At 42.0% G+C, this 24549-nt stretch overlaps 1 protein-coding gene across 2 annotated transcripts in view; it reads right to left on the reverse strand.

Annotated features, from left to right (window-relative positions):
• The window catches only part of PRKG1 (protein kinase cGMP-dependent 1), a 1119499-nt gene that overhangs the window by 208135 nt on the left and 886815 nt on the right, over positions 1 to 24549 (reverse strand). For both annotated transcript variants that reach the window (XM_008152952.3, XM_008152951.3), the window contains exon 6: positions 49 to 126. In XM_008152952.3, the coding sequence (XP_008151174.1) occupies positions 49 to 126 (78 nt within the window). The remainder of the gene's footprint in view (positions 1 to 48; positions 127 to 24549) is intronic.

The raw sequence follows: 24549 nt of genomic DNA on the forward strand, positions 1-24549 counted from the left end.
GGAACCCCAGGTCCCCTCCTGCATCACCCTTGCTCCACCAGAGCTTACCTTTCCTTTGCTGATGATAAAGAAGGTGTCCCCTCTTGCACCTTGCCTGATGATGTATTCCCCATTTTCATAGTGGGTCTGAAAAATAGAAATAGCAACAGAAGAAAAAAACATTAAGAAAGAAGTGATTCACCAAACAACCCAACCTCTTCCAATACCAGCTCCTCTAGGAGTTTTACTCAAACCTAGAAACCATCATGGTTTAAGGATAACTAATAGTCAATGAACACAATAATTGCAGAGAAGTCATTTCTATCATATTCATTTCTAAACTATTTTGTTGATGCCATTTTTTCCCAGATGATTACATTCATATCTTTAAATCCAATCATTTTAAGAGTTTGATGAAAATATTCTTTTCTCCCATCAACTGAGCATAAAATAAAACAGCAGAGCTGCTAATTAAACGGGTCTTCTGTATTATTTTGTTATTCTCATTTAGCTTTAGTATTCTCCTAACGATGGCCTTTTTTTTTTTTTCCTGAGAAATTACTGTTGGCATCTGAAGATCTTCATTTTGAAATCATGTTGACTTTTAGTGTGGGTTTGATGGCCCTAGTTGCTTTTTAAGGCACTGCTTCATGCTTTACTGTCCTTGCTTCAGCAATTTAGATTGGGCTCTGTCAAACAGAACGTCTTAATTTTATGGACTAAAGTCTGGTCCAGCATCTGTGAGCTCATAAACTACCAAACGAGGAGCAAAGTAAGGCAGCAAGAAGATGATTGCTGTCAGTGTGTCAGTATTCTGACCCTGTCACAGTCACTGGGTTCATTCCCAGGTTTAAGATAATTCCTGAAATAGACAGGAGTAATTTCTTTAAGGGGAAGTGGAAGAAAGTGTATTGCTGTGTCATGAGGTATAACAGGGAAATGAGAGCTGTGCCATCTGCCTTCTTCTCTGTATCTTAGCAAGGGAGCCATATTTGGGGAAAGGAAATGTTACTTTGCGCACTCCTTAGGAAAGAGATTTTGTGGTTTGCATGTGACTTGGCTGTGATTTGTCTTTACACTTCAATACCATGTTTCTGAATACTTTATGTACTCTTAAAATTGCCTTTCATTAATACTTGACCTTGAGAATAGCCATAATTTTCTTAATACTGAAAATTAACATACTACCTAATCTGTGTGTTTCTTTTTTGCTCAAACACAACTCCTTTTCTTATACAAAGTTTTAAAATTAGGATTATAGAACACACATTCTTCAACTGATTTATTTCCTTTAACAAGCTATCTACTAGTATGTTCCATTTTCTTATCTTGCTGCTTTGAAGAGAAAAGATCTGTATGACATATAGATTTGAAAAACAAATGGTAATTTCTACTTTCATATATCAATTCAACAGAGTGTCTCTGATCAGGTCTGATGATGCAAAGATGAGTCAGACAAAAATCTCATAGTAGCACCGTCTGGTACATCTTCCTTTGATGGCAGCAGTGTTATATAGCTGCATTGTCCAATCTGGCAGCCTCTAGCCAAATGTGGCTACTGAGCTGTTGTAATGTGGCCAATGTGACTAAGCAGCTGAGTTTCTAAGTATATTTAATTTTAATTAATTTACACTCAAATACTCGTATGTGGTCAGTAGCGACTATATCAGATAGGGCGGGTAGTAGCTACAGTCGACAAGGGAAGAGTCTTCATCTGGAGCAGTGCCAGGCTGACCTAGCCTCTATGTCATCTCCGTTAAATGCAGCCAGGAGGAAGCCATGAGGGTGAGAAGCTTCTAGCTGAGCCCAGCCTCGGCATTTGAGTGTCCACACCTAAAGCCCCAAACATCTTGGAGCAGAGACAAGCCATTTCTATCACCTCTGAATTCCTGGCCCACGAAATCTGAGAATAAAATGGCTCTTCCTCTGAGCCACCAGGTTTTGGGGTGGTTTGTTATGCAGCAATAAATAACCTCAACACGCAGACAGGGGCCTGTTACCCAGTACTGGGCTCCTGCCTTCTCCTGGGAGCTCTGGCTTTGATTGGTTCTAGAGTTCAAGCCCATCAGCTGCTGTGGTGAAAGATGGTGTCTTCCCCATCTTTGGGGTCTCAGCTGAGAGGGGAGGGAAGAGTCTGGAACACAGCCCAGTCAGAATTTTATCCCCAGCACAGTGGGCAAAGCACATTCATGACCCTTACCTTGTGAAGCTTCTCAATAACCCGAGCAGGGGTTTCAATAGAGAAGTTGAAGCAAACACAGTGACTAAGTAGCCCAAGGTCATATCATTAATAAGAGGTTAAAGTGGCACTCAATGCAGGCACTCCTTTCATGTCCCGCGGTGAACTGTGGTGGAGTTAGTGAAAAAATATGGGCCCTTCTCCTCCACTTCCCCACCCCAGCCTATGGCTGGAGGGTTTCGTGTGGGCAATCACTAGTATCTTTTATATCGCAAAGAAGAGATGTGTCCAAGTCACCTGACAGTGATAAAAAAAAATAGACTGGTCCCAACTCCCTGGTTGTAAGTAAAAGAAAATCCAACCACGACTAGCAAAACGGGAAGGTACTAACAAAACAGTTAGTAGCATCCAAAATTGCTGGATCCTGGGGTTAAATCAGACCTCGGCCTCCCTCTTGACCTCGAAGCTCTGTCTGTCACACATTAGCTTCTCATGAGGGTCCAGGGCGTGCCAGGATGACAGTGGGCTCCCCTCATGTTCAGACCAGCTGGCTCTTTCGTGATTTTAGGTCCTTCATCCCACAGAGTAAAAAGTTTAACAGGAATATCTACAGACTGTTTATTAATTCATGGAAATTATCTAATCACCTTCTTAATATTATCTGATAGGATTTTGTAACTTGACTCCCACAATTGCCATATCAGTTATTTTGGCATACCTACACAGGTATTCACAGTTCATATTTCCAAGCTGCATAAGCCCAAAACTCAGGGTTCCAGAGAAGAGCCTATGGAACAATGGCCAAAAGCAGCCCCCGTCTGGGAAAGATAATATTGATGGTGTTATGGGATCATAATGACTGTGCTATCCTGAAATGTCCAATTACACCTGAGGGGAAGATGACCATACATGCTGATTCTTCAAGAGTCTCTATAATTATGCAAATGCCAGCAGGTTCACTGTTTTTTGAAGGTCACTTTGCAGCTCTACAATTTCCTTATTTCCAATTAAATAAAAGGAAAATATAGAATTTAGAATGGCAAGAAACCTTAGCAACTCTTAGACATCTCCATCCTCATGTTTTCCCAAGCTCACCCTCATTTATTCTGTTTTAGAAACACTGGCTCTATCTGTGCCTTGTGCTTACCAGGCTGGCTCCCTCTTCAGAACTTTGCATTCAGTAGACCCTCTATCTAGAATACTCCTCCTCAAAATATTTGTCATTGTCTTGTTCCCATTATTCAAGCCTCAATGAGACCTTTCCATTTATAATGGGCCCTTCACCCCCACTCATTTTCTATCCTACATTTCTACAAGGTGTTTTGTTGTTATTGTTGTTATTGTTGTATTATGAGGCTCTCCAAAGCTGTGTGATTCCACTTGACACTTTGGGTGATGACAAACAGCTGCAAACTAGAGCACAACTGAGCCTTCTGTGAGAAAGCCTATTGCACCCATCATGATTTAAAATTATCCTTTTATGTTTGCTGTTTCTGACCGCACCCCTGTCACCTGATGCTTAAAGGGTTAAGGAGATTTTATATTTATTTCCATTGTTTCACTTAGAACAATGTATAGCACAAAATAGTCATTCAATATATAATCTAAATTAAGGACAGATTTGGTCCAAACCCCTTTATTTTAAATGGGAAAGTGGAGTTATAAGTGATAGATTAGAGCAGTGGTTCTCAACCTTTCTAATGCCGCGACCCTTTAATACAGTTCCTCATGTTGTGGTGACCCCCAACCATAAAATTATTTTCGTTGCTACTTCATAACTGTAATTTTGCTACTGTTAATGAATCGTAATGTAAAATCTGTGTTTTCTGATGGTCTTAGGTGACCCTGCTAGCGGTTTTCAACCTGTTTTCGACCTGTCCCGACCCACAGGTTGAGAACCACTACAACATGAGGAACTGTATTAAAGGGTCCCGGCATTAGAAAGGTTGAGAACCACCACAACATGAGGAACTGTATTAAAGGGTTGCGGCATTAGAAAGGTTGAGAACCACTGGATTAGAGGGATGGATAGAGAAAGAAACCTGACAGTATATCTAAATGTAAGTAATGCATCCCCCCAAGACAATAACTTGGAATAATATTTCTGCTACTTGCGAGTTAAAAAAGCCAACCTTGTTTTGGCCACTAGAAGAAAAATGGGTATAGCTTTTATTGTTCATATGTGTGTATTTGTATTCTCAAAATTCAACATTAATATACATTTCCAGTTAAACTCACAATGCTGCACACACTTGCTGACATTTGGCAGAAAGCTACTGCAACACTGGATATGGCTCTTAGAGGCTTGGAAGTGGCCTCTTGGTAATACGTATAATTCATTTTCATTTATTCAAATCAGACTCATAATTTTAATATCAAATATATTGCATTTATTTAATTAAATTTATTGGGTAACATTGGTTAATAAGATTATATAGGTTCAAGTGTACTGTTCTATGATACATCATCTGTATATTGCGTTGTGTGCCCACCACCCAAAGTCAGATCTTCTGTCATCATATATTTGACCCCCTTTATCCTTTGCTACCTCTCCACCCTCCTCTCTGGTACCCACATACTGTTGTCTGTGTCTATGAGCCTAAAAATCCCACCAAAGAACTATTAGAAACAATAAATATAGTAAAGTTGCAGGAAACAGAAATCCATGTCCAAAAATCCACTGCATTCCTATATACTAACAATGAAATTTCAGAAAAAGAAATGAAAAAAAAACAAACACAAAAAACCACACAATTCCTTTTGTAATTGCAAGAAAAGGCTGAAACACTGAGGAATAAACTTAACAAAGGATGCAAACATACTGGATTTTAACTGGTGATTTTATTTTCAACCCCCCATTCTAAAATAACCTGTAATAAAAGTCATTTAATATATAAAAATTAAAATACCATTATATCATTCTGAAGTAAATTACCACCTTCATTATTTCAGTCAGAAATTATACCTTTATACTTAAGGATTATTTTTTTTAAAGTTTAAGGTTGGCGTTATCTTTGTCTATTAAATCACAGAACATCTATTAATTGACACTGCCCTAACGATTACAGCACAGTGGTAATTGCTACCAATTTTAAAAATAGCTGCAATAAGTCTGAACCACTTTAGTGTGTCTGAATATCTACTAAATTTTTGAGGTGAAAAATAACAATTGGAACATTAGCGAGTTAAAAAACAGTATGGTGCCGAGGCCGGTTTGGCTCGGTGGAGAGAGCGTCGGCCTGCGGACTCAAGGGTCCCAGGTTCGATTCCGGTCAAGGGCATGTACCTTGGTTGCGGGCACATCCCCAGTAGGGGGTGTGCAAGAGGCAGCTGGTCGATGTTTCTCTCTCATCGATGTTTCTAACTCTCTATCCCTCTCTCTTCCTCTCTGTAAAAAATCAATAAAAAAATATATTTAAAAAAAAAAAAAAAAAAAAAAAAAAAAAAAAAAAAAAACAGTATGGTCTCAAGTCATGATTCCTGCCTCATTTTTTCAGAGGACAGTTATATTTTAGAAGAGTATGACATCAGAAAGGAGAAAAATTTCTTTAAAATATCTGCATCTACCGTTCTGGAGCCCAAATCAGTGAAAGTCCTCAAAGGGAATTCTTACTTCCCCTCAACAGCCCAAATTTATTTCAAAGACAAGACCTCTTTGTGGAGAACAGAATCACTAACCAGCTTGATCAGTCAAAAAAAACACTCTAGTTAGTGTCCACAGATAAAGCATTTCTTGGTCCAGGACTTTTCTTCTACTTGGTAAACTCTGCTCATTAGACACGTCTGGATGTAGATTATCCAGGGCTACCAAGAAAGACTGACACAGTCATTATTACACCATAACATTTCACTTGGCTATCTTTGAACTCTGGGAGTTTGGAATCTGACGTTGGGGGGAAATCTGTACAGGAGCCACAGATTTCAACACAGAACTAGGCCTCTACTAACCACAGACAACAAATGTCATGAGTGGGCCCTTCTCTCTCGTAGAACAGAAATTATCAAGGGGACCTGTTCATTTATGAAGCATTTACATAGATAATATCTAGCCTTATTTAGGCTACAAGTTTGATGTACTTTCCTTCCTGTCCTCGAAAGCTGTGGTCGGCAAACTGTGGCTCTTTGGCCCCTTGAGTGTGGCTCTTCCACAAAATAACACAGCCTGGGCGAGTCTATTTTGAAGAAGTGGTGTTGGAAGAAGTTTAAGTTTAAAAAATTTGGCTCTCAAAAGAAATCTGAATCGTTGTACTGTTGATATTTGGTTCTGTTGACTAATGAGTTTGCCGACCACTACCCTAAAGGAAAATTAAAACTTCCTCATATCACCAACCACAAATTAACTAAAACACTTAAAAAAATCCAACAAATCAAAGCCTGGGACTTTTTATTTTCTCTCTTCTTCAAACCACCACCATCCTGTCCCAACCAACTGGACATCTGGGATACACATCTCTCTACTACAATTTTTTTTCTATTTCAAAGCCATGGCTCACCTTTCACTTGGGACACTTTCTTAATTTATATCCAGTACTTTCCCACACCTGTTGGGCTGGACAACGACTTGGCTCCTTGGCTGCTCATACTTACCTACAAAAGCCCCCTTCACCAACACATAAGGGACATGCCCTTGTCAGGGGAGTCTGGTCATTGATTAATTTCAAATAGCCTTTATCCGTGCTCTCTATACTTGAGACACTGCATTTGGCCCTGAGGCATCAGGGATATGTGTGACACAGTCCATAACTTGAGAGGCAGCATAGCATGGGGATTACATATGTGGATACTGAAGCCAGACTGCCTGGTTACAAATCCCAGCTCAGCAACCCTAAACAAGTCCCTTAACCCTCCTGCGCAGTTTCCTTTTCTGAAAAGTATAATTATAGCTGCATAAACAGGCTTTTGTGGGGATCAAATGAGTTAACAGTCACAAAGTATAGAGCTTGTCCCATTGTAAACATGATATACCAGTAAATTATTTTTTTATTATTATCAAAGAAAGTTTAGTGTAAGGAGATAGGATGGTAAGCAAATAATTTACCAAAAATAATATGTAGCTTTTCCCAGGCAGGTAGCAAATCCCTGCTGAATGGGGAGAATGAGGAAGGCTTTCCAAACAGAGGGAACAGTATTTGTAAAGGCACAGAGATGGTGAATGTATGCAGTTTACAAAGAGAACAGTAGGTCAGAGTGGCTGAATCTAAAAACTCACAGGGTTGCAATGCATTTATTTTTATTAGGTCATTTTCAACTCTACTACCATTCATCCATTGACCTTCAAATCCCTTGGACAACTTGAAACTTCATGTGTTCTTTACCATTCTGTCCTCAATCAGAAATTCATGGCAGTAAATTTCACTCCCCACCTTACTTCGTATTCATATTTATATAGATCTCTAATGAATGCTTTGTGGACAAGAAGAAATGCAAAAACACATCCTGAAGAGACAAAACTGGGAAGCTCAGCAAACATAAACACACACTTTGCCTGCTTAGACATTTCACCAAGACAATCCCACCGTAACTGGTCCAGCCAGATGCATGTGGGAAGGAAGGATGGTTTCAAGATCACCATAATCAGTGTCCTCAGCCTAACCACAGGACCACTTTGCCACTGAGAATGAGAATACCAGTATTAATTCAGAGTGCTCCAGTCACCCATGAACTGGGCCTTCCACTCCTAAGGGGCTGACTCACAGAGCCCCCCAGAGAACCTAGAGATGGTAGAAACCCAGTATAAGCAGAAAGCATAGCATTTTCATTAAATACAGATAGCTAAGACTTCTGGATAGAGTTCCTATCACTGCCCTTCCTACCACACCTGCCCAGATCCCCAAGGTTATTTAAGACACAAGTAGCTGGAACCATGAGTGTGAGTTTATGGCACCACCACTGCTGAGGATCTGTGTCCATGCAGCTGTCCCTTGATGTCATAACACCCCCTGATGAAACATGAAACATGCCTTCACGGTATACTGTTTATCAAATTCCTTCACCATGAACTTTGCCTTATGGTTCTGTGATACATTCTGACTACTAGGAGCTTGTGTTCTATTCCTCACTGCCTGAATCACTGAATTTCCATCTGCTTTGAAGGTCTCTGCTGAGGTACCCACTTCTACTTGAAACCAAAGATTGTTCTATAAGTCAGTTTGACCTCACTGGATGGAATAGACATTGTGAGAAGAGACTCTCAGGCAGGCCTAAGCCTCATCCTGACCAGAACTGTGTGGTCACATCCCTGAGGACACCTTGACTTCAGAATAATCCTTGCCTTAGCAAGGTGTTGAGGCTGATACTTAACCATTTCCACATCGATGACAAGGACACGATGTCCTGGGACTGTGTAAGCTTATCTTAGAAAATTAATTTCTGACTTGTCCCAGAATATATCAAGCCAATAGACTGGCTGGGAGACAGAATTAAGACTTGTTTAGTGACTTACAAGCAGCATTTTAAAATGTAATAAAACATAAAATATCAAATGTATTACACATAGTGAGGATAAATATAACTTACAAAGTTGTATGTATGTGTGAATATCTATGTGCATTCTAGGTCCCAATGTAAAATGTATTTCTCACTACACAAACACGACTTTGAAGAAATAAGTATTTTTCTTCCTTGATAAAAGTTATGACATTTTCAGAACCTCTACATGAAATCACCTTTAAACATTTTATCCTATCTAATAAAGAGGGAATATGCTAATTGACCCTCACACCATCGCAAAGATGGCAGCACCCACAGCCAATAAGGAGGGAATATGCTAATTGACTGGTACACCCTCAAAGATAGCGGTGCCCACAGCCACAAGATGGCAGCGCCCAGTCCCCTCAGCCCTGCTGGGGCAGCAGGAGGGCCTGTCCGCTCCGCATGCCTGCCTCCAGAGCACCCCAGTCCCCTCAGCCCCCAAGCCGCACAGGGCTGGCCCAAGGCTCAGGCTTGCCTTGGATGGCGGCTGCCCAGCTGCCCAGGGCTGCCTAAGGCTCAGGTAACCAGGGTCAGCCAAGGCTTGCGCTGCCAGCAGCGGCAGCAGCAGAGGTGTGATGGGGGTGTTGCCTTCCCCCAATCACCAGGTTGCCTCTTGTCCCTAAGGACTCCCAGACTGTGGAAGGGGGAAGGCCGGGCTGAGGGACCCCCCTCCAGTGCATGAATTTTCATGCACCAGGCCTCTAGTCATTAATAAAAACACTAGTACTGGATATTTTTTTCACTTTTGAATTATTTCACTTTTGGAAAGGTATGTGTAATTTGAAAAGACCGGCTCTTCCTTCATTTGGATAAGTGACACTTTGACTCAGTTCACCACCGTGCGTTCTCATCTGCTTTTCCGGTCTTCTCACATCAGTGCCACCCCCCATCTGTCCTGCTGTCAGACAGGAGGCAATCATTTTCATTTCCATTTCTGTTTATCCAAGTACTCAATATACTTTTTTTGTATAACTTAATTTTTAATGTATTTTTATTGCTTTCAGAGAGGAAGGGAGAGAGAGAGATAGAAACATCAATGATGAGAGAGAATCATTAATCAGCTGCCTCCTGCACACCCCCTACTAGGGATCGAGCCTGAAACCCAGGCATGAGTACAGACTTGGAATCAGTGCTCGACCACTGAACCACATTGGCCAGGCAAAGTACTCAATTTTCTAAAAACAAACTAACACTTCTCATAGTGGAATGAAACTGTGTGGGATGTTGGTCAACCGGGATATAGAATTCTGGTTTCCTCCTCTGAATTTCAAACATTTTTGAGGCCTTTGTGTCTGGTGGTCAGATCACATCATTATCCTTTAAGCCTCTTAAATAGCTTCAGCATTTAATATTCAAAGACACTGTTGACCCAGCATGGCCCCCTGGACCAACTGAATTCCACCATGAATATTAGGCAAAGAAGAGAAAAACCTAAGATGACATTCCATAAATGCTTGGGTTTTATTTGCTATTTAACTGAGTTCGTCAATGGCATGATTTTCCAAATGGATTTTCAATTCTCTGCTTTTACTTCCAAAGATATTTTATGTGAACATATTCATATAATATAATGATTAAGAGTGATGTCAAGGCAGGCACACAAAATGCCAAAAATCTTTAAAAAACTAGTTCATTTCATATCTATTCATTTTACAACAGAAAACTGTTTATAGAGTCGACAAGCAGGCGTTCCCATCCCACATAATTACACTATAACTCAAACTTAACAATTTGATCTATAAAGGCAATTAGCTTTGGCAGAACTTGAAAATTATTTGCCCTGATAGATAATAAAATGTGTTACAAGGAATCACACAATTTAGTGTCTCAGAGTCACCATCTGAGGAATAAATATGTTTTGAAGTTTCAACTAAAATAAATATACTCAAAAAAGAAAAACAGATTAGTCATAGTTTCCCATGAACTAAATAGCAAATATAGAGAGTGGAGTCCAAAGTATGTTGAATTCACTAAATATTTTACTTCTTTAAAATAAACATTTCACATTTCTCTTTGAGAGGACACTGTTTAGTTTAAAGGGCAGCTGGAGTCACTGAGGACCAGAAGGAAGAGAAAGCAGAGAGACTTCAGATTACATGAAGGGGGAGGGGCTACTAATATGTTGGCGCATGCAGGTCTCGCCTCAAAGATATTTTATTTCTGTCTAGGCCGTTTTGAGAGTGGTCTTGTTCAGCGCTGAGGTTACAGAGTCATTTATGAGCCTGCCCCCTTCTTGATTCCACAATATGCCACAGAACCACTCAGAGAACATGCACTGGGAGGGGCTGGGGTGCTTCTCAAGGACACGAGGCAAAGGGAGAGAGCTTTTTCTAGAATGTGCATGGGTGTGCTTAGGAAGTAATAACCAAAGTGATACACAAAATATTTAATAACTAGACTTAACAGGCACTAGCCAATCAGAAAGCACTGGGGCTGGAGCAGGAGCCTCAGGAGCCTCCTGGATCATGGGGAGATTTAGGGGCCCCAGGAACCAGCTGAGGGAGCTGTCAGGGTGCTCCTGGCAAAACCTTTTACTCACGGGTATGCTAGTATATCAACGTGTTAGCAACTCATGCAAACATATTGAATAGAGCCCTAGAAACACTGCGGCACCTTCCTACCCCACACCAGCCCCTGCTTCACACATATTTTGAGGGTTCTGAATTCAGAATGAGCATCGCTACTGCTAATAATAGCTGCAATGATAGAATCAAGGAACTCCGGTAACTGAATCCGCACAGAAGTGAAGGACACACTGTCTCCTAGACCAGAGGTCCTGGCTGGGAACAGCTAAGTAGCTGACGGGGGTCAGGACATGCTACCCCAAAACATGGCACCTTGGCATACTGACTATTTTAAGCTGAAAGAGTGAGAAAACAGCAGGAGCAAGAGGGTCACTTTGACCTCCCCTCTGCCCTTGTCCACCGAAACAGGCCATAGAACCCTATTGAGAGGTGCTTTCCTACACCCTGAGCAACGGAGCATTCTTCTGTCTGAAGACAAATGGAATCCAAGAGGAATCTGAACAAACAGGCCTTGCCACACCTACTACTCCCCTGTTTACTACACTTACATCATACTCCTTGACCTGTGATATTTCTCCACAACTGTCCACCCTCCATTAAGCCTAGCATAAACTACTCAGGTCCACCTGTTCCCTTGAGCTGCGTTTCCTAATAAAGGTTTCTGTATCATGTAAAGCTTATATTAAATACATTTGCATATTTTTCTCTTGTTAATCTGTCTCCCTCAGTTTACTTGGCAGACCCAGCCAGACACCCTAAGAGGGTTGAGAAAAACTTTCCTCCCCTACATAGCTAAAAAAGTGAAAGGACTCTAGATAAAGAGGAAACAGCATTAGAGGGGTACTTAGTGATCAAGCAGAGAAAGAGAAGGCTCAGAGAAAACACAGGGGAGCAATCAGAGATCACAGCTCCATCCTAGCTGGTGTTGCTCAGTGGATAGAGTGTCAGCCTGCAGACTGAAGGGTCCCAGGTTCGATTCTGGTCAAGGGCACATGCCAGAATGTGGGCTCGATCCCCAGTGGTAGGTATGCAGGAGGCAGCCAATCAATGATTCTCTCTCATCGTTGATGTTTTGATCTCTCTCTCCCTCTCCCTTCCTCTCTGAAATCAATAAAAATATATTTTAAAAAAACAGATCACAGATCTGAGGGTGATAAGTTATTTGGTCACTAGAGAAAGGTATGCTCTTGTCACAATGTATATTCTATCAGCCTTGGAACCTGAATCTGTTATGATTTGAGCCACTTTCTTTGGCTTTAAATCAAAAGACAACCTTCTTATAAAAGTGTTTGCTTTCCATATGCCTCAACATGAGGAGGGAAGAAGTCTAGGTCTCTGGATCTGAGAGGTTTGCTTTATAGTCACACATCTGATTGAGGCCCCCACACCCAAAGTACTAGGCTGGCATATGGGTCCATGTATCAGTCTCAAGTGATACCAGCTGATTATACTAAAATTTGGAGCATTAAAAATATGCTGGATATAGATATAATACCAGTTTCTTGTCCTGCTAGGGGGAAGCCCAGATCTTATGTATGGTAAAAGTCAACAAGGTAATGCCGCCCTGGCAACCATCCTTAGACTTTGATCAAGACCTGCCTTCCTACCGCTACCTCAACCTCCTGCACCCACAGGCTATGTCATGGGGTTTCTGCAGACATCCATCCACTGCTAAAAAGAAAAGCCAGGGGCTTTGTCCCTATTTTGTGAAGTATGCTCAATCCAACAGTGTTGTAGCACAGATTCCCAGAACATGGCTGCCATAGAAGCCCTGTGTTGGAGACCGGGTGTAAGCTGACAGAGTCCTTGCACCCGAAGGGACCAACAAGAATTAGTCCCTTCCCATGCAGTGTCCCCTGACTTGTTTTTTTTTTTTTTTAATATTTTTATTGAGGTATTATATGTGTACATATCTTACTATTACCCCCCCACCCCACACCCACACATGCCCTCCCCCCCCAGAGTTTTGCGTCCATTGTTTATGCTTATATGCATGCATACAAGTCCTTCGTTTGATTTCATAACTCCCCCACCTTTCCCAAACTTTCCCCCTGTACTTTGAAAGTCTGTTTGATGCTTTACTGTCTCTGTATCTATCTTTTTGTTCACCACTTTATAATGTTCTTTACTATCCCTAAATGAGTGAGATCATGTGGTATTTTTCTTTCATTGACTGGCTTATTTCACTTAGCATAATGTTCTCCAATTCCATCCAGGTTGCTGCAAATGATGAGAATTCCTTCTTTTTTATGGCAGCATAGTATTCCATTGTGTAGATGTACCACAGTTTTCCGATCCAGTCATCTGCTGATGGGCACCTAGGCTGTTTCCAAATCTTAGCTATTGTAAATTGTGCTGCTATGAACATAGTGGTGCATATATCCTTTCTGGGTCAAATGGAGATTACTGGGTCAAATGGGAGTTCCATTTTCAGTTTTTTGAGGAAACTCCATACTGTTCTCCACAGTGGCTGCACCAGTCTGCATTCCCACCAGCAGTGCACGAGGGTTCCTTTTTCTCCGCTTCCTCGCCAACACTTGTTGTTTGTTGATTTGTTGATGATAGCCATTCTGACAGGTGTGAGATGGTACCTCATTGTTGTTTTGATTTGCATCTCTCGGATAATAAGTGACTTTGAACATGTTTTCATGTGTCTCTTGGCCTTCCTTCTGTCTTCTTTTGAAAATATTCTGTTTAGGTCTGTTGCCCATTTTTTTATTGGATCATTTATCTTCCTCTTATTGAGTTGCATAAGCTGCCTGTAGATGTTGGAGATTAAACCTTTATCAGTGATAGCATTTGCAAATATTTTTTCCCATGCAGTGGGCTTTCTTGTTGTTTTGTTGATGGTTTCTTTTGCTGTAAAAAAGCTTTTTATTTTGATGTAGTCCCATTTGTTAATTTTCTCTTTAGCTTCCATTGCCCTAGGGGCAGTCCCCTGACTTGTTTTGATGGCACATTCCTATTGTCAGCAGATGAGTAGAATAAGAGAGACCTTTCATAGCTTATCAAAAGTCTGTAAATATTTACCGAGAACTTGGCCTCCTGACTTCTCTTAGAGATTAAGAAGAACAGAGAGTACATTCCTCTTTGTTTACCTCCTATTCAGTATTTGTGTATAAAAGGCATTGCGTAGTCAATAAAAGTAGCTGCAGTCTCTCGACGGCTTGCAGAGCTGCAGTCTCTCGATGACCACTTGCAGACTCCTCCCGACCCCGCTGTCCTGTCTTTCTTTCTTTTCTCAATTCCCACCTCCCTACCTCAGCCCGGTTCAACCTGTCAGGCTGGTCCCTGACAGCCCTGGTGGTTAACTCACTTGCATTGAAGTAGGACCACAGTGGTTGAGGCTGCCCGCCAGCAAGTTTATTTGCCTATTTCCAGCAATGGACAAAAAAGGGGTTTCAGTTGAAATTCTGCTAATTCTCCTGATCACAATATAATATTTTAGAATAACGATAAGGGCTCACTTTTACACTCCAATGTTAACTCACATCACAAAAAATAACAGCTACTATTAATTGGAGGCTTGCTACAAGCTACCCAGTGTGCTAAGGATATCTCAATAGTGCAATGGCTCGTTGAAGCCGTATAATCTCAACTTTACCAGAACAAAATGGAAGTGTGGACAGGGTGACTAGTTTTCCAAGATCGCCAAGCAATTAAGCTTTAGACACAGCATTTGAATTCAAGTTTGCTTTAGAAAGCCTATGCTCCCAGATTGACTTCCTCCTAATCCCACAGATCAATTTGTCTTATTCCTAAAAGGGGAGAGAGAGAGAGAGAGAGAGAGAGAGAGAGAGAGAGAGATAACATGGAGAACATGTTGGTAGTAACAATCCTGGGAAAACTAGAAAACTATTGGGACATCAAGAATGTGAAGTCTCAATTTTATTGCAATGTACTCAATTTTATCTTATCAATACAAAATTATTCCTAAACCACTGCTGCAATCCTACTACTTTGGGGCTCAAAAACTTAAATAGCTGAACCTTTTCTATGGCATAACATTGAAGGTCCTTGCTGTGGAATTTAAGACCCTCTGGAATCTGGCACTAGTTTAAATAACACCACCCTCACCCCTCCCTCTACACTCCAGCCACTTCAGGGCCTTATCTGCTTCCTTCCCACTTACATGCTTTGCATCTGCTATTCCCTCAACCCGTAAAGTTCTTTCCCACCTCTACACACAAAGTCCAGTTCTCTAATAAGCTCTCCCTTGATTTTCTAAGTAGAGAGACCTTATTTACCATAGAGCACTTTGGCCTCACAATTGCAGCATTCCACCTTTTGTTCTTAGTCATTATTTATATATCTACTAGAGGCCCGATGCACAAAATTTTGGGTCTCCTCAGCCCAGCCTGCACCCTTTCCAATCTGGTACCCCTCGGGGGATGTCCGACTGCTGATTTAGGTTGGATCGTAAACCGAACATCCCTCTCACAATCCGGGACCACTGGCTCCTAACTGCTCACCTGCCTGCCTGTCTGATTACCCCTAACTGCCTGTTCTGCTGGCCTGGTCACCCCAACTGTACCCCCTGCCGGCCTAGTCGCCCCCAACTGTTCCCCCACCGGCCTGGTCGCCCCTAACTACCCCCCACTGGCCTGGTTGCCCTTACTGCCCCCCTGCTGGTCTGGTCACCCCCAACTGCCCCCCTCGACCAGCCTGGTCACCCCTTACTGCTCCCCCACTGGCATGGTCGCCCCACGCAGCCTGCTGCTCGGTCGTTTGGTCGCCCCTCACTAACTCCCCTGCTGGCCTGGTCGCCCCATGCAGCCTGTTCAGTTATCCATTCGGTTGCGATGGTCACTTAGGCTTTTATATATATAGATTCTATACTCAAAGGAGAACAAAGCCAGCAATTTTTGTCCTCCAACTCCAACTACAGCCACCACAATGCCTTCTGCTAAAGAAAGGGGCTCAGCCTGGCTAGTATGGTTCAGTGGTTGAATACCAACCTATGAACCAGGAAGTCATGGTTGGATTCCCTATCAGGGCATATGCCCAAGTTGTGGGCTCAAACCCCAGTAGGGTGTGCAGGAGGCAGCCAATCGATGATTCTCTGCCATCATTGATGTTCCTATCTCTCCCTCTCCCTTCCTCTCTCTAAAATCAATAAAAAAACCCACCCTATTTTTTTTAAAAAAAGAAGGAGCTCACCAAAAGTGTATTCAATTGCATTAACTTGAATTTGCATTATTTTGTACTACTTTTAAAATACAAATATCCTTGACAGAGTAATACTTTCAGTGTTGGAAAATAAATTAGTATTACTAACACATACTTTATAATTTACAATTAACTTTTATGTATATTAACCTGGATTATTACAAGAAGCTCTTTGGATACTTATTAAAAACATCATTATCTCCATTTTTCAGATGGGAGATCAAAACTAAAAATAATTATTTGCTCTAACATCTGCAGAATAATTACTAGTATGTAGCAGCCACAATGCTAAGCACATATCTCAATTATTTTATTTCTCAAAAGCTTTAGATGGAATACAGAAGTATTTCTTACAGGTTCTTAGCAGTTTATAAGCATCCAAAACTGGAAACTATTTATTTCCAAGCCTGTGTCTAGAGGAAAAATTCACAGGCAATAGCTTTGAAATAAATGTCCTCAAGAGAAAGTTTTGTTGTTGTTTTTTATCTTATTCCATTTCCCTACTTGGTTCTATGTGGATCAATTGCATTGAAGGGAATGGGCACATTTTTGTTTGAGCTTAAATAATGAATCTGATTTAGTAATTATTGCCTTACATGGCTATGGTCAGATACTTCCTCTGGTGGCAAGTAGAAAATAAAATGGATATTGTAGCATAATATACAATAATTTACCTAGCATCATTACAGAATGATGTATCTGTCCCCAATAAGCAAAATATCCATATAATTCCTTTTCCTATTTTAACTAATTTGGTTAAATGCATTTATACTGTAATATCCATTTTACTATTTAAACAACATGTATGGAACATATTTACCTTTTATGACTGACCTGGGTTCATCGTTATTCACATCCATCTTTGATTGTCCTGAGCCACAGCATGGCCATGCCCTGTGTGGTAGATGAGGCATGCAGGCCAGGTGGTTTTAAATGGTCACCTTCTACCCATGACTGACATTTTGTTAATTCTCTTATTTCTTTCCTTGCTGCCAAACCGTTGGATCTGATTTCTCTCAGCTTTAAGTACCAGGTAACCAGCAGCATCCCAATACGCCATGCCCCAAATTAGTTCCATTTTAATAAAGAATCAAATAAATAAGTTAGCTACCATATTAGGAAATGGGCATACACAGATGATTAAAACATGCCTTTTATGAGTTTGCAGTCCAGACGGGGGTCGGGTTGGGGGGGGGGGGCACGGGCAGAAGTGAAATCAGACAATTTCAAAATAACATAGAAATGCTTTGCTGGAGGTAGTTGCAGCACGAAAGGCTTGATGGTATGGAGTACAGAGATGACTCTCAGAAGAGTCAGTAGCTTGATGTATGAATAGGAATCAGCAAGATGAAAAGGTAGCTACTGGGATAAAAGAGAGAAAGAAGGACTCCTTGGGTACAAGAACTAGCATGGTTTGCACAGAGAATGACTAACTTCTCACTATTACTAAAGACCATGTTTAGGAAGCAAGTGGTAGAACCTGAGACTTAAGCGGTATAAAGGTGGCCCTTGATGATATCTCCCTTTGGCTTTATTCTAGAGGTGACAGGAGCCACTGACGGGATTTAGACCAGAGTAAAGAAGAAAGCTCAGCTAGTAAGACTTGGAGCCAGACATACATAGCTTCTCAAATATTTTTTTGAATACATAATTTCTCAAAAATGAATGTGATTCAATATATGATGAAAGAATATAGCTGGAAGAGTAGGTTTAATTTGGAATAATTTCTTGCAGGAGATACACACTGTCCATGTGTCCAGGAGGGAGTCCCATATCCTGTTTCTGATCATCTGTGGGCTGGGGAACCACTAGTCAACCACACAGCTTCCAAATTAAGCTGCCCATTAATATCACCAGGGAGGTTTTAAGAGTCCTGATACCTAGGCCTTCTCCCAAACATATTAAATTACACCCCCAGAGCTGTGCCCCAGTAATTATTACAGTTCTGCAAGTGATTCAAGATTCAGCCACGACTAAGAACTTCTCTCAAGTACCAGGCTCAGATCTGAGACTAAGAAAGGGATTTTTATCGGATATTTCTTTGGATATATTTTATTGGATATTTCTTTCCAGTAAAGGATATGGACTGTGACACTTTGGGCTTGACGTTGCCAGTTTATTTTGACACACGTGGTAGTGCCTCTTAAAGGCACAGCTCAACTGTTGCTTCCTCTGACGATTTTTTTCCTGAAGGCTAGTAGACAGGAGCTTTTCCTTTTCTCTCTAATTGCACTTTTATGTTTATTGAGCTTGGTGGAAAGGAAGTTTATAGGTTGAATCAAGAGGTCACACAAGATGAAACCAGACTATATTGGAAGGAAATCCATTTATAAACATTTAAATGCAAGGTGAAAAGGAGGTCCAGTATGTTGGTGCCCATGACTCTTCATTGTGGGATATTTATGGACCAAGCTTTCTGATTTCACTGTGAAGAACAGAACATAATAGACAAGGATATAAACTTCCAGCCTGCATATTAGCAGTGCAGTAAAAAAACAAGAAACAACCTTGGGTCACAGTTTTTTGACAAGCTCCATAAATATTCTATCCTGAATGTCATTCACAATTCGGAGGATTCCTGAAGGTTTCAATCATGGCCCTTGCAAATAGCAAGGACTGTATAGCACTATTTTCTTTAATCTAGAAGTTTTTAACCTATAGAGAGAGCTTTACGACAAGACAGATTAAGTCTGAGTTGTGTGTTTTTTTCCTTTGTCAAATTTTCAGGACATATTTCAACACTATTGTTCATTTTTAAGAAGCTCTTACCAAACATAGGAAAGTTGTATTGCACCAGCATTTTGAATAGTGCAGTGGGCTCTGGTGTAAAGGAAACAGTGCTCTTAGCATTTACAATACCAAAACCAATTCCAAGCAGGCACTTAAAACTTTGCTGAAGCAAACGTACTTTAGGGCAAAAAATAAACTGAGCTTCGGAACAGTACACCTGGGATCTATTTAACGCAGGCATGAGGTTATAAGCAGCTCAAAGTAAACCTTAGGCACAAGTTACACAGAACAAAGAGGTATAACCTTTTCCTTCCCCCCGGAAGTAATGCTTAAGGGAGTGAACTGGAGTGGAGATAACAAGTGAGTGTTTTTCAAAATTGTGCATCTCCAGAGGAGAAAGACCAAGGGAAAGAGACTTATCGAAGGTAATTGACTGGTTTAACTTTGCACATAGTACGCAAGAAAGACACATGCACAAATCTTGTTGAAAAATCAAAGGCAGTTAGGCCTGTAGGGTTCTTTCCGAAATACGTGTCCGATGAACATAATGGAATGTGCAGGCAGGAACTGTGCATATCTGAAGAGTAGGAAAGCAAAAAGCCTACAGTTCTCTTTCTTTATAGCTTGGAGATCCAGGACCGTCTAGTGATTAGGCATTTTGAGAATTATAGGGGGGGTGGGGGGGGGAAGCCTCTCACTGTAAAAACAGCTGTAGGTATACTGTATATTTCCAGTTCTCTGAGTATAAAGCCATGACAATTTCAGCGTAGTCTGTTTGACCTGGGTGCCCTGTGGATAACCTTCCATTGCCATGCTAGGAATAGTAGCCCCCAGAAGAAACCTTTACCCATAATACAATGTAACAAGGTAACAGTCTTGGCTGTAAAAAAGGTTTCGATTCAGCCAAACCATTATTCATTTTTTGTTTTATGTCAAACTAGTTTAGTAAAGCAGCTTAAGGGTCAACTTTTGCAAAGCAGGCGTTCACCTTCCTAGACTTTCAGTGAAAAGGTGGCCTCAATTACTGCCTTCTCTTCACCCCATTCCCTAAATTGTTTATGTCTACCTACTTGAAAAAAGTGAGGTGGGAAATAGATGCAATTTTCCGGATTGTTTAGAAAAGTTGTTCTCATCCTGTGTTGGGAATTAGAAAGAAAAGGTGGTGTTTATAAAAATATATACCCCAAGCCTTATCCGGAGAGTTTCAGATTAGGAGCAGCATCTACTATCTTATACATGCACTTACTAGAATGCACGTTTTTTACAATACAAGATCTGTAACAATTTATTACAAAAGAAAACACACACAGTTGCCCCCCCCCCCCGTCCTCCCCCCCACCCCCAACACACACACAAATGCATCAAGTCCCTCTGAATTGAGTTTTGCGAAACCATTTCTTTGGGTCTTTTGGTTGCAGTCACTATCATCCGTCAGCTGTGCACCCAGGTTAGGTAAATAGCACACTTGACCAATTATCTAGTGAATAAGAGGCAAACAGACAGCCCGCTGGAAAAATGAGGCCCTCAAAAATTGCTTTCTTCCTCAAATGCAGTTCTGCAGCATGAGTTACAGATTTTAATATCTTTTCTTACTCACAGAACCTCTCCTGGCAGACACAATCTCAAAACATTTCCTTTGATTAAGGTAATTCACATACCGTAAGAGTCACCCTTCTAAAGTGTACAATTGAGTGGTTTTTAGATATTCACAGAATTGTGCAACCATCACCACCACCTAATTCAAGAATATCTTTATCCCCCAAAAAGAAACTCTATACCCATTAGCAACCACTCCCCTTTCCACCTTCTCCCAGTCTTCAGCAACCTGTAACATACTTTCTGTCTCTACGGATTTGCCAAATCTATACATTTCATACCAATGGAATTATACAATATATGGCCTTTTGTGTTTGGCTTCTTTTACTTAGCATGTTTTCTTGTTTGCTTGTTTTTGTTAATCCTCATCCAAATATATTTTTCCATTGATTTTGAGAGAGAATGGAAGGGAGGAGAGAGACAGAGAGAAAGAAACATTGATGTGAAAAAGACACGTCAATTGGTTGCCTCCCGCCAGCACCCCAACCAGGGCCAGGGATCGAGCTCTCAACCCAGGCATGTGCCCTTGACCGGAATCAAACCTGGGACTCTTCAGTCCTCAGGCTGACGCTCTATCCACTGAGCCAAACCAGCTAGGGCTACTTAATATGCTTTCAAGATTCATCCATATTGTATCCTGAATCAGTACTACTCTTCTTTTTTACTAAGTGACAGGAGGATATAGATAGGATCATTTTGTTTAATACCTTCTGCCTTTGGCAACTAATCATTAAAAATATTAACTGGTGCCTATTTTGTTTTATTGTTTTATGTGTCCCAATTATCAGATTTTTAAAAAATATACTTTTATTGATTTCAGAGAGGAAGGGAGAGGGAGAGAAAGAGATAGAAACATCAATGATAAAAGAGAATCATTGATTGGCTGCCTCCTGCATGCCCCCTATTGGGGATTGAGCCCTCAACCCAGACAATTATCAGATTTTATTGTCTCGATTATCCTTTGTTTTCCATTGGGACACTATCCCTCACACAATTCAGGTAATATATTTTAATAAACCAAAAACTATACTTTTGCATAGTTTAAGTAGAAATCTAAAAGGCTGGTAATGAAACATGCCCCACCTCTTACCTCCCAAAATCCCTGCATCCTTACAGTAATAATTATCAACTTTTTCTAATGCTTATTCTGCAATGCATTTCCATAATCCTAAAGAACAGGTTTTTGCTGTAGTTTCTCAATTCTTATTTTACATATTATCTGTGAAATAAGGGAAGCAAAAACAAGTACATACTCTCTGACTCATTCAGACAGAATTCTAGAAAATACAAAGTAACCTATAGTGACAGAAACAAATGAGTGGTTTCCTGGCGAGGGATGGGAGAGACAGATGATAAAATAGACCTGAGGGAATTTTTGGAGAGGATTAAATCTATTTGTCATCTTTATTATGCTTATAGCATCATGGACATATGCATATATAAAATTCACCAAAGTTTACACTTAAATATACTCAGTGTATGTGTGTTGGTAGAGGGACAGGGAATCGTACAAAATGCACAAGTAAGGAGCACTTGGAAAAGATGAGTTTGGTGATACAAAGTATATGTTGGGAGAAGGGGAAAGGAGTGGGAGTATTTTAGCCTTAAGGCCCCAGATAGAAAACAAATGGATGAGGAAAGGCAATTATTTTACCATTGGAGAGCAATTGGAGTAACTTTTGGTGGCATTATCCATGCATGCTATTCCAGCCCTCCCCCTGACCATGAATAGTCCTTTGTGAGAAGTACAGTAGTTGGAGAGGACAATAAAAGCGCATGTAGCTGTCTGGCAAAACACCCACAGGCTCGTTAACACCAGCCGATCTATCCAGCCCAGAACCGTGCAGCATGAAAAATGAATTCAAGAAAGAAGGCCTGGATTCCTCCCTGAAGGCACAAACTTCAAGGAAAAGGCTCTTTGTGAAGTTTTACTGCAGGCTATTTGGCAAACTGAAATGGACCCATATCTATCCACCTACACTTAATGGACACAAACTAATCAGATTGTCACACTGTGCTCTGGGCAGCCGGCATTCTAAAATGAAGTGCTGGCTGCTGCTTGCTACACATGGCAGAGCTGAAAGAACTGTCCAACGCACCAGAACAGGTTTGCATGCTGGAACCAAATACGGGGATGTGTACCGTCTGGCTTAATAAATACCCTCAAAAGGGACAGACAGTCTCTAGGAGCCAGAGGGGCTTGTTTTAGTACCACAGTCACCACCAAGATGGGCTTTTTTTCCTGGGCCACTCATTATGGCTGTATTAGGACTTAAAAATGTAATATTAAAATAACTAGAGGCCCAGTGCATGAAATTCGTGCACTCGGGGAGGGGGTCCCTCAGCCCAGACTGTGCCCTCTCGCAGTCCGGGAGCCTTTGGGAGGAGGCTGGAGAGGCTACTGCCACCCCACCGCTACTGCGCTCGCCAGCTGTGAGCCGGCTCAGAGCTTCTTGCTGAGTGCTGCTCCCGCTGTGGGAGTGCACTGACCACCAGGGGGCAGCTCCTGTGTTGAGCATCTGTCCCCTGGTGGACACTGCACATCATAGCGACCAGTTGTTCTGCTATTTGGTTGATTTGCATATTAGCTTTTTATTATATACTAGAGGCCCAGTGCACGAAATTTGTACGTGCGGGGGAGGGGGGGCGGTTGTCCCTCAGCCCAGCCTGCATCCTCTCCAATCTGGGACATCCCTCTCACAATCCAGGACTGCTGGCTCCAAACTGCTTGCCTGCCTGCCTTCCTGATTGCCCCTAACCGCTTCTGCCTGCCAGCCTGATCACCCCCTAACCACTCCCCTGCCAGCCTGATTGATGCCTAACTGCCCTCACCTAAAGGCCTGGTTACCTCTAACTGCCCTCTCCTGTAGGCCTGGGTCCCTCCCAACTGCCCTTCCCTGCAGACCTGGTCGCCCCCAACTTCCCTCCTCTGCCAGCTTGGTCAACCCTAACTGCCCTCCCCTGCAGGCCTGGTCCCTCCCAACTGCCCTCCCCTGCTGGCCTGATCACCCACAACTGCCCTCCCTTGCAGGCCTGGTCCCTCCCAACTGCCCTCCCCTGCTGGCCATCTTGTGGTGGCCATCTTGTGTCCACATGGGGGTAAGATCTTTGACCACATGGGGGCAGCCATCTTATGTGTTGGAGTGATGGTCAATCTGCATATTACTCTTTTATTAGATAGGATAGAGGCCTGGTGCATGGGTGGGGGCCGGCTGGTTTTCCCTGAAGGGTGTCCCGGATCAGGGTGGGGTTCCCTTGGGGCGTGGGGCAGCCTGGGCAAGGGGCCTGTGATGGTTTGCAGGCCGGCCACGCCCCCTGGTGACCCAAGTGGAGGTCCTGGTATCTGGGATTTATGTATCTTCTACAATTGAAACTTTGTAGCCTGGAGTGGAGCCAAGCCTTCTGCTTGCTCCGTGGTGGCAGCCATTTCTGTTGGTATTTATTTATCTTCTATAATTGAAACTTTGTAGCCTTAAGTGGAGGCCTGGGCTGGCCAGGGTGTGCAGAAAGCTTGGCTTCCTCCATTCCAGGGGCAACCCTAGCCTCCTGCTCTTTCCAGCTCCCTGCCTGCCACCATTTCTGTTTGGATTTGTTTACCTTCTATAATTGAAATTTGTAGCCTTGAGTGGAGGCCTAGGCCGGCAAGGGCAGGTGGAAAGCTTGGCTTCCTCCATTGCCAGGGAAACCCAAGCCTCCCTCCTGCTCTCTGTGGCGGTAGCCATCTTGGTAGGGCTTATTTGCATATTTGCTCCTGATTGGCTGGTGGGCGTGGCTTTTGGGTGTGGCAGAGTGATGGTTAATTTGCATATTACTATCTTATTAGATAGGAAGATTACTAGAAGCTCGATGCACGAAGATTCGTGCTAGAATGGGCTTTCCTTTCCCTGGCTGCCGGCACCG

Source organism: Eptesicus fuscus, chromosome 17 (genome assembly GCF_027574615.1).
Source record: "Eptesicus fuscus isolate TK198812 chromosome 17, DD_ASM_mEF_20220401, whole genome shotgun sequence".
NCBI lineage: Eukaryota > Metazoa > Chordata > Mammalia > Chiroptera > Vespertilionidae > Eptesicus > Eptesicus fuscus.